The sequence below is a fragment of the Vulpes vulpes genome, chromosome 2 (genome assembly GCF_048418805.1).
Source record: "Vulpes vulpes isolate BD-2025 chromosome 2, VulVul3, whole genome shotgun sequence".
Lineage (NCBI taxonomy): Eukaryota > Metazoa > Chordata > Mammalia > Carnivora > Canidae > Vulpes > Vulpes vulpes.
The window spans coordinates 136,277,714-136,291,379 of record NC_132781.1 but is presented as its reverse complement, the minus strand read 5'-3'; the positions used below and the strand labels follow the sequence as shown (position 1 = coordinate 136,291,379).

At 40.2% G+C, this 13,666-nt stretch overlaps 1 protein-coding gene across 1 annotated transcript in view; it reads right to left on the bottom strand.

The window, feature by feature from the left end:
- Positions 1-2: 2 nt before the first annotated feature.
- Positions 3-13,666, bottom strand: part of MAST4 (microtubule associated serine/threonine kinase family member 4) — a gene marked incomplete at its 3' end in the record, with an annotated part of 472,864 nt that continues 459,200 nt past the window's right edge. Inside the window, exons 8-10 of the mRNA XM_072745280.1 lie at positions 9,812-9,881; positions 4,462-4,540; positions 3-152 (exon numbers count right to left, since the gene is read on the bottom strand). Of these exons, the coding sequence (XP_072601381.1) occupies positions 3-152; positions 4,462-4,540; positions 9,812-9,881 (299 nt within the window). The remainder of the gene's footprint in view (positions 153-4,461; positions 4,541-9,811; positions 9,882-13,666) is intronic.

Sequence of the window (13,666 nt, the reverse complement as noted above, 5' to 3'; positions counted from 1 at the left end):
CTCCGGGAACGGGGGCGCATGGGCGTGTTCCTGCATCTGTTTTCCGTGGCGATGCTTTCAGTAGTACAAAAATGTTTCGAGAGGAAGTGCAATTCATCTGGTGTTGGTTGGTACGGTAACTGATGCAGCTTCTCCTGGGAGGAAGAGGAGGACTACAACAAACCACAGTGAGGTTAGGGACCACCTTCGAATGAAAGACTTCAAGTGAATTAGCAATTAAAACAGTGAACCTAGAGGACAGCACAATTTTATATTGTTGCCTTTTCAGGTTATAATTACAATCATCAACGTTTAAAATACAGATATCCTTGCTGCTTTCTCTGCGAGGTCAAAATGTCCTCCATATTTCATCTCCTTTGTCTATAAGACCATTTCCCAAAACATACTTTCCTGTCTTGTAGAAAACCCAGCCTCTGAAAATGGGCAAGACACATTCAAAGCCAAAGCAAAGAGAAAAGTTAACACCTGGAGAATCTGAGTGCATGAAGCGACAGATTAGTTCTCAACTGCGGATGGTACCCTTGCTTGGAACACTGCTCACGATGAAACACTGTGACTTTCAGGTGAGTAACATAAAATGAATTTTATGATGTGTGATCATAAATAAGGTAATGAAATCTTCCTCTACAAAGCCTGCTATCTTTGAGCCTTGATATAGGCCTTGGGTATAAAGGGCAAGAGATGAAGATCCTTTTCTCACTAATGTCATTGTTTTAAAAATTGCATTTTTTTTTTCTTTTTGAGCCTTGATATATATAGGCCTTGAGTAAAAAGGGCAAGAGATGAAGATCCTTTTTTCACTAATGTCATTGTTTTATTTATTTATTTTTTTTAAATTTTTATTTATTTATGATAGTCACAGAGAGAGAGAGAGAGGCAGAGACACAGGCAGAGGGAGAAGCAGGCTCCATGCACCGGGAGCCTGATGTGGGATTCGATCCCGGGTCTCCAGGATTGCACCCTGAGCCAAAGGCAGGCGCTAAGCCGCTGCGCCACCCAGGGATCCCAATGTCATTGTTTTAAAAATTGCATTTTTTTTTCTTTTTTCCTTCAGCTAGGACTTTTTTTTTTTTTTTAAAGCAGCTTCAGTGGTGGTCAGTTTTTTAATACCTTGCATATAGATTTGTTTTTTGAAAACTGAACTCGATACTTAGAGCAAGGTAATGTAGGAAAGGTGAATAGCTAAATAACACTGTTTTTAATGAGAAATGTAATATAAAGGGCCTTTTTGTTTTTACTGAGAGGTAAATTCTATAAGAAATTCTAACAAAGGAGATTGAGAAATTTTTGAGCAATAGAATCGTGATTAGAATACGCATCTTTGTAAGCGTAACATTCATCTGAAATCTCAGTTTTAGCAGTCTTTTTTTTTTTAAAGCTGTCATTAGGTTCACAATACACTTCATAAACACCGATGCATCACAATGTAGTAACAGTAGAAATTAATGACTAAAGCTTAAACTTACCCTCATACCTTGAAATTATAAAACACCTTATAAGTACATACTGAGACAAAGAGGAATTTTTATAATGTAATGAGATTGTTTTATAAGCCATAAAAATGAGAACGCTACTAGAAAGACTTATGAGATAAACCAAATCTCTATTCAGAAGGTACAGGCACGGTCTTAAATACTTTTCACTATGGAAAGAAAACAAAACACAAACTAAGTCAACTCAAGCAATCAGGAAAATAATAATAAAATAACTGCAAGCAGGAGAGAAGCAGTAGTGATAAAAGGGAAGATAAATAAATTAGCACATAAAAAAAACAGAATTAAGAATCTGTACATAGGTCTCAGAGGAAACTCAATGTCTACGGTTCTACATCCAAGACTTCAAAACCGTAACACCCAGAAGTTTATTCATAAGTTTACAGTAATCCCTTTTGGTGGCACAGCATCAACTGAGCTGATGGAAAGCTCTTTAAAATATGTATTCAATCCACTTAGTGTGAATGTTGATTCAGACTGCTGAAGAAATATTAGTATGTTTGATTGCTAGCCCAGTTGCTGCTGGGCTGTTGTGTCCTGTACAGGGATTGTGTTACCTTCCTAAAATATGAAAATTGTTTCCCAAACCCACTGGGCTCTAGAGTTTCACGTAGAGAATCAAGGGCCTGTACTTGCATAGAAATGACACCAAGCCCACCTCAGGAGGGTTGGTTTCCTCTATGGAGGGAAGGACCAGAAAGGGCCTGGGTGGGAAGGGCTTTACTTATGTCCTTAATATTTATTAAACAAAATAACGATTTATTTTAAAAACAGTAGGTAGCAAATGTAACAAAATGTTAGCAAGTATTGACTCTTGAGAGGAAAATTTTGTGATTATACCATGATATGTAGCCAAAGAACTCAACTCCTTAAGTAAAGTGCCTCGGGTTTACTGATGGGGAATATAGCAAAATGCACAACGCCAGGGTTAGTGAGTAAGTGTTATGACCTTAACACTACTGAGTAAGCGAGGAGGCAAGGAGCTCCTTGGGGGAGAGAGTCTCTCTCATCTCAGTTGGAACAAGCGAGGTACAAATGGGCAGAGGGTGGATACCATATCTAAGTGACAAAGGATGGGTTTATGGCACTGGGGACAACTGTCGGCCAGCAAAATGGCCCCAGGGACTCAGAAGGTACCAAATGGGGTCCACAAAGGATGATGATGTTGGACAATAGAGAAATATGAGGTAAGGGTTTTTAGCAGAGATCAGGGACTCACTTAGTGGAGTAAAAATCTGAAGAATTCTTAAATTTTAGAAAGTACCCTTGTTTTTCTTTTTGGTCAGTTTTAGCATTGATTTTCACACTGGAGTTATCCACATTTTCAAGAGAGCTAAAATCAACCAGTGACCAGTGATGGTTCTAGACACAGGAGCCCAGGGTGACTTCACAGTTATTTAGTAATGGTTTTATCTGCTGAAGCCATTCATGAGTTTGAAGCATCCTCTCTTGATGGGAGGTTTCTGTGTCACTGAAACTACTCAGGACTGTCAGGACACTTCACCAAAAGTATCAAAATGGACAATAAAGTCACATACCACAACAAAATGGAATAGAGGATAGGGAAATAAATGACCTCTCCTCAATAAAATGCAAAGGAGATGGTAAAAATAATCCAGCACATTTTAATAAGGCAGTATATTAAAGGTGCTCCAGAAAACTCACATTGTGTTGGATCTGGGATCCTGGAAACGCATAATATAAGGCAGTGATGATGCCAGTTAGTTTATGAATTTAATTACAGTGTCCTTTCTTTTTTAAAAAATTTATTTGAGAGAGAGAGAGAGAGAGTGAGTGAGCGGGCAGGGAAAGAGAAAATCTCTAGCAGACTCCCTGCTGAGGGAGGAGCCTGACCCAGGGCTCAATCCCATGATCCTGAGATCCTAAGATTGTGACCTGAGCCAAAATCAAGAGCTGCATGCTTAACCTACTGGGCCACCCAAGCACCTCAATTGTTGTGTCTTTTCAATGCAAGTACTATTGTGGCTGAATCTATATGCTTAGCACGGGGCTGGGGTCTGTGAAAAACCAGCACCAACACCACAACAAAACAATGGATGCATAACCCTATACAATAAAACACAGATTTTGACAAAAATGAAGATGGAAATGTACCAGAAAGAAATGTGAAATCATGAGGTCCACATTCCTGGCTTGTTCAAGGGCATTCGGACCATTTCATTAGGTATGTATTGAACACCTACAACATGCCTGGTCTTTCTTAATGACCACCAGCTTCTGAAGCTCTGCAGAGACAGATATCCCACAATACCACTAATTTAAACTGAGAAAGCATCTATCTAACTTACGGAATCGTTTCCATTAATTGCTAGGGCTCTTGTTGAAATGTTACGGTTTGGGGCAAGAGTATCCTTTTTTTTCTATTCTATTTTCATGGTTTCATCTTGTCTCTTTGTCTTAACTTACTACTAAATTCTTTTAATCTCTCCTTCAAAAAATTTCTTACCTAGAAGGTACAAATTTAAGGCTTGCCATTTTTTTTCTTCAAAGGAGAAAAACAAAGAAACAAAACAACAAAAACAAACAAACAAAAAAACCCTGCATCTAAGCCACGCAAGGAAAAAAGAAAAGACCTAGGCCATCAAAGTTTAATGGTGTTTTCAGTACTGATATCACTGGTGTGGAACCAAAGCAATAAAACCAGATTGCATTTCCCTCCCCCCCACCCCAACTACACCAAATGGCATTAAAATGAAAGCTCCCAATCTCCTCCAAACTTGTGATCCTGGGACTTAACTCAATTTATGCACCATAGTTTAAAAGCCTGCAGCCAAAAGAGTAAGTCCTTTTTCTCTTTGTCAGCTCCTCATGTGATGGGTCACCTGTTCAGAGCGGCAGACATGCAGAAGTGACCTCCTCTGTCCTACCAAGAGACACCCAGAGCCAACACCTCCTGTGCGAGAGAGACCTGTGGTTGTGAGCAAGAGGACAACAGTTAGGCACTTACGGAGACTGTGGAGCTGGGTGTGTTTGTCCCATAGCCAGAGGAGGGGAGAGAAGCCAAGGACCAGCGGCGTCCATCAGTCCTGTGGAGAGGGGGAGACGAGCGTTGGCCAGTGCTGGGGTACTGTTACACGGGAACCCCAGGGAAACCGAGTATTTTTAGTCAAACGAATGATACAGATATGGTCAGTGAAGATGTGGGAATGCTCAGCAAAGGCCAGAGTAAACAAACATTATACAGCAGGTTGACTTTTATTTAAACTGAATCAATACACCCAAACAAGTAGAAAGTGAATGGGTTGATCCATACTATTGATCTCTCACTAACGCACTTTGACAAAATGAATACCAGGGATAATTACAATGGTCACACTCAGCAGATTCAAAAGAATAAAAACAGAAAGGGAGGAGGAAAAATACTCATATCTGGAAGCTGGTAACAGAGGCCATGGGTCTTTGGAAAAGCCTGAAATCCAGCAAGGTACAAGCCCCTATGGGGACTTGGATTACCCCCTAAGGACTCTACTTATTTTCAAGGGAACGGTCCTACTCATCACATCCCAGGGAAGGGATTGAGGGGGCTCAGGACTGGTTTAAGCCTCAAGAAGCAAAAAAACCTTTCATGCCAAAAAAGTGACTGACCTTATATTCAGACTCTCTGAAGAGTTACTATCTTCCTACATGACCTGGCTTCATCAAGTGTTGCAACAAAAGCCCCTTGCAGAGGTTGTGAGGATGCAGCCCAGCTCTGGCCCATGACAGCAGGGGCAGAATGAACATTCTCCACTAGGGGCAGAAGCTAATGCAAAGAGTACAACTGTGTACCTCAGTCAGAGGCCAAACTGTCAGGAGTCCTTGAAGAAAGTGGTTATCTCTCCAAATGGTCAAAGGAGAGCCTCCGGGAGGGGATTCTGGTTATGAATTAGAGGCTTACAAGGATCTCAGATGATTTAATGAAGCAGTAGAGACAATACTGTTGCCAGGAAACACCAGAAAACAACTTTCTGAAACCTCTGGCATCCCAGAGTCATTATTTATTCTAAGTAAGACTGTGACTTCCAAATCATATACCACCGCGAAAACAAACAGATGCACATTTGCCAAGAGAAAAACAGGAAAATCACATTATAAAGGCCCACACTGCCTTCTGTAGATGGAGCATTGTATGCAGACTTTTTGTAACATATGATTGTATGAATTTACCAAGTGGGAAATAAGATGGGGCCAAATTTACCACAGACACATTCACAGGAAGTCGAAGTCAGAGGATTCAACAGCACTAGACTTCAATCTGAGAAATGTCACGATTAGATGTTTATGTAAAAAAAAAAAAAAAACAAAAACAAAACAAAAAACAAACAAACAAAAAAACAACTGATACTTGAGACTAAGTTACAGTCAAGGGAAAATATAATCACAGGCTACCATGGATGTTGCCTCCAAAAAACGCAAATGGTCCACAAAGACAAAATGGAAAAATTCAAGTGGACAAATCACAGAAATACTACAATGTTAAAATTTTAGTAAAATTTACCTGTCATTTCTGTGACCATGATTGGAGTACAATTGAATCAAGTATTTTTTTTTTAAAAAAGAAGCAAAATAAAATGTTTGTAAATATACCAGATACAAGGAATGGGAGCAATTAAGTCATATGTCCTTAAAAAATGTTTTTAGACAACTAAAAATGTTAAAGATTGAAGAAGAAAATACTTGTAAAACCATGCTTCTGAAGATATCAATTAAATGGACACAAGTTGGTCATATTTATTTCAATAGGTTATTGAAGACTTAAAACTTCATGTTGTACTTTATATTTTAAACACTTCCAATTTTTTGAAGTTAAAAAAAAAGGATACGATTTTTAAAAGGATTATTCAGTCCATTTAATAGCAATTATCAGAAACTAGTCTCTGGAAATAGCACGGGCACAATTTCCCCCATCGTGATTTTGTTTTGTGATTCATTAACTCTCCTTTCCCTCAGGTATCAATGAATATATTTCAGATGAATGAACAATTCCAAGAAAAGACATGTTCTTATTAGTTTTGAAACATAAATTACATTTGCCTACTCTGGAAAACATACAACTAGAAGAAGTTTAAACAAGAATGTGCAGTCATAGACCAGAAATAATTTATGTCTCAGGAAGTTCCACAAGTTCTCCATGTCTATTGACTCAAATGGAGCACAAAGGACCATTGCATTTTCATTACCATGGCGACAGCACATCAGAAGTTACTATATATGCTATATATACACAGTACTTAAGAGAGAGCATGCCCTTTTTTTAAAGAAAGCTATCACACAAGTGCAATTTGGATCCTGCCAACTGTGTTGTCTTCTCTTTGCAGTAGCTACCAATAAAATGTTATATCGAAGACACTATATTCTAGCCAAAGCAACAAGGCTTTTTTGAAGAGTGAATTTTTTCTTTTTCTTTTCTTTCTTTTTTTTTTTGGGGTGGGGGGGTGGGTAGAAATCTCTTAGTGTTAAACTGAGTGAAAAGGTAAGAAGAGAAAAACATCTGATGGGAATATGGAATACAAAAAGTTTTGCAAAAAAAAAAAAAAAAAACCACATCATTTCAACACTATTCACAAAAATTTACACCGATTAACACGGTGCACAACAAAGAATGAAAAGTTCCAATACGAGCCTACCTATTATAGCTGTAATAAAGAAGCAGCAGATTTATTTACTTGTTTAGTTGTGATAGTCCCCTGGAGGGAACATTTCACATTCTGGTTGATACTGGAACCTGCTGAACTATGCCAAGTACTCAACAAGTGTCTAGTGACCTGAACTTAGCAGGCAAGTCTGTTCTAGTAATTTGCTTGTGGAAATAGATTCGGAGATTTACCCTGGTAAGGAACAATGAGGCCACTGGGCAACACCTATGGTGTGTATTCAGGGCTCTATATTTCCAAACGGAAGTGAAAGCAGTATGGAATCTGTGAACTCCAACAACTTCCCGGAAAGGCCAAGGAAAAAAAGGTTAATTCTGTAATTAGTTGGACTGTAAATCAGTATTACAGTTATTAGCAAAGTAAAAATATGTTTCCTTGCTCCTGACAAAATTTACTATGCTACAATGCTCATTTTCATCCCTTTTAACTTAGTAAAAAATTATAGGGGATGTCTACTGGGGGAGTATTATCATATGGTCTAAGTAAAATGAAAAAAACATTAATAAGCCTGATCTTTATCCCTTCATTCAAGAATAATTTTAAAAACAGCGCAGTCTCTTCTGTATTGGCTAAATATACAAAATAATAACATGTGAGAGTCTCAAAATGGTATCACTTCTTAAAGGCTCGAAAACGCATACTGAATGGAAGGAATGGGGACCCCACAAGTGGTGAATAAAAATCAACTTCAAAGTGGAAGAGAGAGACACCAGATGTTAAATAAAAATACACCAATTTGAGTTTTTATAGCAAAGACAGAGTTCTGTTTACTTGAATACAAGTTTTAAAAGATGATTGCTCATGTCCCTATCTAAATTAATATTTTTTGAAGAGTGTGGAGGGAGTTCCATCTGGAAATTCATGCAAAATGAACTAGAGGTCTCCTGTGATAATCTTCTGTCATGGTCTATGGTTTATTTGTCAAAAATTAACATGCCTGGGTGTTGCTTATTTTTTTAAATAGCAGAGAAACCAGATTCATCTATCCTCCAGTCTCCCACTTAATTATCAGATTCTCTTCATTTTTATAAATCTGGCAGGATTAAGAAACTATGATTCCTCTCATGTTCAAATGCACACTATAATGAGATTTGCATTTTTCTTATTACTTAAAGTAATTAAGCACATTCTCTTAAGAGATGTGTTTTAAAGACTATGGTAGGTTCTTGTTTATTAGTTTTTATAAGATTTTTTCCCTCCTACCTAGAGGAGTAGCACTGTCACGAATTAATATTAACTGGGCAAACACAGGCTTTGCGGTATCAGTTAATTTTCACATTTTCTTTATGGTGCTTGGAACGAGTTGCTAAAAGAATAAAAGTTGGAACTGGGGCAAGAGTCAGGGTGGAGGTTTCAAGTTCCTTAGAGAGCCTGTCTTACTGCTCTGGTGTCCTGCCCACGGTGGAAGACTGGTACCTTTCACACACAGGCACTTACCTTACGGAGGGGGATGTGTAACATTTACAAGGGAATTCTAATTATAGAGAGTTCTGAAAATACTGCCAACAGGTCCTTTTCTTTGGATTTTGTAATGTAAATGCATTGCATGCTGACAATAGCACTGGGGACACTGTAGGTTTTGCTGGCTGGTAAATGTCTTAAAACAAATCTATTTTTTTTTTTTTAACTACACGTCTTTATTAAGTGCGATGTTAATCCACGTCATGGTATAGTTATGTCTCTGAGGAAAATAAGCAAATATGCTGGACACACAGACCAAAAACTGAATTTATCTTGAATATTCAGAGATCTGGCTGGAAGGGCATTTTGTTTTCTATATGTTTTTCCTGGGCAGGAGAGGCCAGGGTACATGTGTGAGAGGGGTGATAGAGCCTTGGAAGGTGACGGATGGAATCTAACAAAGTGAAGTACACTGATCCCAAATACAGAACACAGAAAACATGGCTGTGTAAACTTCTCTCACTTGGGGAAGTTACTGAAGAAGATCCAGAACTGACAAGGTGTGATGTTACATCACAGGTCTACGATCCTCCAAACAACAAGATGTCTTTGCGGCTCAATGACCCAGACAGAACACATGTATCTTTGACACTTGGTACCAAATTCTAACTAAGATATGAAGAGAAATCATAAATTATCATTTAGTCCATGCATGGCTTTATCTCAAGGGGGTCCCTAAATTGGTGGCTTTATGCTCTCAATTAAAGAGGCATCTTTGAGTTTATACCCTGTGATTCCAAGAAAGGCTGTTAAAAAAAAAAAAAATCAACCAACCTCTTTCAAAAACAACAAAAACAGTAGCATCACAACACAGAGATGAGTCAAGTCCTTGTAATGTGAGCTCAGAGAGTTCAGTAAAAATCTGTTGAATATCAAGTGTGTATAAGGCACTGCACTATGAAAAAAAAAAAAGCCAACAGTCATTTCTCACCCTCACTGAGAGCACATCATCCAGGGAAGACCCAAGAGAGGTGCACGTAACTTTAACACGAGTGAGAAATCATTATCAAACTGTTAAAGTGGTGTTGTGTGGTGGTCTAGAGCTATCTCTGGGCAGGGAGCCCCAGAGAAGGTCATCTCTGAGGATGGGCAGGATCCTACAGGCAGAAGGTGGGGGAGTGGGGGGAAATGAGGAAGAGGGGGCTCAGGAGATGTGATTCTCTATGTAACATTCTACTAATTCCATTCACAGGAAGTCCTTACCTCCGTGCAAATGAGAAATGGGCTGAGGCACTGGGGGAGAAATTTCTTGGGCTATCTTGAGGGCTATTTCCTGTAAAGAGAAAAAAGAGAAAAAAAGAATCATAACATGATTTGGCTTTTATATCAGTATCACATCCAGAATCATCTCCTTGCTAGTGATGCATTTCTGTACATCCTCATCCAATGTCCATCTCTTTAAAAATGTTTCAGTTTTGCAGGGAGCAGGGGCAGGGGTAGGGTGGGGGGGAATGGGCAGGGGAAGGGGTGTGAGTCCCAGAACAACGGGTTGCGTGTGCAAGATACATGAATAAGCACACCCATCTATCACCAAGCAGCAGTCTTCCAGAGATTAATAACCTAAATATTTCAGTCCTATAGAATATCGTATATACAAATGTTCTGCTTCTTAGTCTTCTGGATGTTAGCCCTTTCAACAACTGGACTGATGTGGAAGTATATGCTCCACCTGGTGGTGGTGGTGGTGGCAGGGGCACTTTCTGCTTAGCATTTTTATATCACGAAAACTGAGTCCATGTCTGAGCCCTCAAAAATAAATCCTTGTATTCCAGAGTACGTATTTTAAAGGCGGAAATGTGTCAGTATTAGTCATAAAATACTGGGAACCCAGCAGTTTGGACCCATTTCTCAAATGACCCAGATCGATGGCCCGAGGGGCCCAGCTGGATTAGCCCCCATAGATATTTTTCTTGAAGGGTCCCCCTGCTTCTAGGCATCTGGACTGTGAGTGGCCAGGCAGGCTTTAAAGCCACCAGCACACAAAGGCTGGCAGAGGGTATTTTCCTTGAATCCTGCCGAGGCGGGTGAGTGCAGCCCTCCGACTGGAAGGCCTGGAAGGAGCGCAGCTCCTAGGGGGCTCGTTACTTTCTCCATCAGAACATGCAACCTGCTGCTGATCATTGAGAGAGCTTGGCAGGCAGCTGGTGGGGGGCAGCTCAGGACACTACAGACCACCCGGCTTCCCTCTGCATGTTTAATTAGCTCGGCGGAATTATCTGAGGCCCCGGAGAGAACCGTAGCTGGTTTAAATAAAGAGGTGAGAAAAGGCGGCCAACCGAAATCGTGTACATTCCTGAAACATGGAAAACAGATTAGGAAGATATGTTTAATCCCTAACGGCCAGCCAGCTCCCACATTACTGATGTCACGATGGAAGTGACAGCTGTAGTCAGGCATGAGGAACACAAGATTGCACGTTCGAGTCAGTCCCTCGCGGTAAACAATTTACCCCTGGTGCACAAAAAGAACAGACTCCCCCACAAAAGAGGGTAAATGTAGTGTTATCTTGAGGACTCTGGACTGGGTACGTCTCGACGGATGTTTTTCAATTACCTTAACGTTGCAAATTTTATAGTGATGTCTTCAACAGATGCCATTAACTTTATGACAGCACAATTAAAGCCATTTGACTAGGAAGCACTGAAAAGCCTATTTCTTTATGGACAATCTAGAAGCATCTCCCCCCTCTGCCGCAATGAAATTTATCCTGTTATTCCTTGGGTCCCAGGAGAAATGGATTCCATTTTTTGCCATCCAGGAATCCAGGACTCTTTTTGTCCATTTACCTACACGGCTAAATTAAGTTCCGTCAACTCTTCTCAACAACCTTCATCCCCACTTCCCATCCCCCTCCTGCCTCTTCCCAATTTAGCTTACATATCACTCTTCATGGCCTTAAAAGATCTTGGAAAAACTCAAGATGGCTAAAACTTTTGTTTCCTGAAGGGAAAATGAATCTAATGCCAGAAATCTTAGTGTAGATTTTGTCTGTTTGGAAAAAAATGTTGACTTTGCTCACACCCCATACAGAGCAAACGATCAGTGAGTTATTAGGAGAAACAAAACAGTTGATTGTTGGAAGCCAAGGTATGAGAGGTTTAACAATCCCTGCGGCCCAATTCACTGAGAATAAATAATGAAATCAATGTAACCGGGCACCCAGTTCTTAGCCCCATGTTCTTCATAAAGTGACCACTGTATCTGCAGATCATAATGAGATGACCTGGAATGAGAGAGAGCTTAGTAAATATTTTTAAGAATCTAAAGAAGGGGAAAACAAGGAGTTAACTTAAAATCCTTTTCACTTTTAGAGGTTTCAATGACTGGTCCGCAGGAAGCCATGTAACATCTTATCGCACATGGCAACCCATCACTTGAAGATGAACATGCACAGACAGAGATATACAAGAGTGAGGTGAGTTCAGCTCTGCTTTTAATAATAATTTTAAAAAAATCAAGGCTGCCATTAACCATTTCTCATCTCTTGTGTTTTGCCTCACCATTTTGTGCTGCCCTTCTAAGCCCATCAATTGAAAATGTTCCTCATTTTCTTCTCATTGACTCCTACCTTGCTAGAAAATCAAATGCAAATTCCCACATTTCTAACTTCAAGAGTACAGAGCCATCTGCATAATCTCGCTACTAACAGATCTTTCTTCCTGTTTCATGGCAGATCGAGAGCTGGGTTTAAATGCCAATGTGTGTATACACGTACACACTCCCCCCACCCCACACACTATCCTAAAGGCTCTTAAATCTAGTAGGATGTTAGAGAAAATGATGGTGATCTGAACTAGAATACCTGATAATTCATTAAAGGCAACAGACTATACCTTAACCTGAGGACAGCTGAGCAAGCCCAAGAGAAGAAATGAAAAAGGCTGAGGCAGGGGACAAAAACAACCCAAACAGAGGAGGGCAACACAGCAGAGATAGATATCCTGGCAGTAGGGGATTCAGACCGATAAAGCCAATACGTCGTGGACTGTGTTTATTGGTATTAACCCAGGGAGGGCCTTAACACATCAGTGGGCAAGAGAGAGATGCTGGAGATTTCCACCTGGCATGATTGTGTTGGGTGGACAGATGAGTGGCCAAACAGAAGTATAGGAGCTTAGATAAGGATGTGAAAGGCCAACAGAAAACATATTTTGGTGAGCAAACCAAGCATAGTTGGTGATGGACTAGAAATGAAGTGATGAAAATATTATGGATGCAAGTGACCAACATTTCCAGCATGGGCAGGCTATGGGCAGCTGACAGACAACCCATCGTGGGAGAATGACTGCCTGTGGTTAGGGAGTTTCAAGAGAGATGTGGAATGGTTGTAACAGGATATGAAAAGGGGGAAAAAAGGGATATGAAAAGGGTAGATGAGTATTCTGTAGATTTTTGGGTTATTACAGAATATTTCTCAATTTTCCTTAGGGAGGAGTAACAAGATTAGGAGATTAGATAGGTGGGGACCTATCTAAAGGATAGAAACCTTTGTTTCTGTTTTTGTTTTTGTTTTTGGTTTTTTTTGGAGACAGAAGGGGAGAGGGAGAGGGAGAGAGAGAATCTTAAGCAGGCTCCAACAGCACAGAGCCTGACTCCCAGGCTCATCCCAGGACCCCGAGATCATGACCTGAGCTGAAGTCAAGAGTCAGATGCTTAACCAACAGAGTCACTGACGCAGCCCATCTTGGAAAGCTGTGTTCTGATTTGAAATAAAAGCTGATTTCTATGTTACGTAGTCAGTCTCCGAAGCCGTAGGGACACATTTTGTTATACAGTGAGCAAAATACCGCTCCTTTAGAATAGAGTGAATTAAAAAGCACATCTTCTATGTGTAACCTTAACTTGGGAAGTGATGGCCAGGCTGCCGAGGACATGCAGAGTGAGTCCCCAGGATGAGAAAGCAAGACGGGACTGAAAGCAGAGTCCTATACATGACCTTCACTCCTCACAGCACTGCTCTCCGAATTCATCCACCCATCTGCAAAGCAATACCTGAGAGACTCTCAAATGAAAACTGGTGCCAGTGAATTCTCTGCCCATATGTGCAGCACTTGCTTA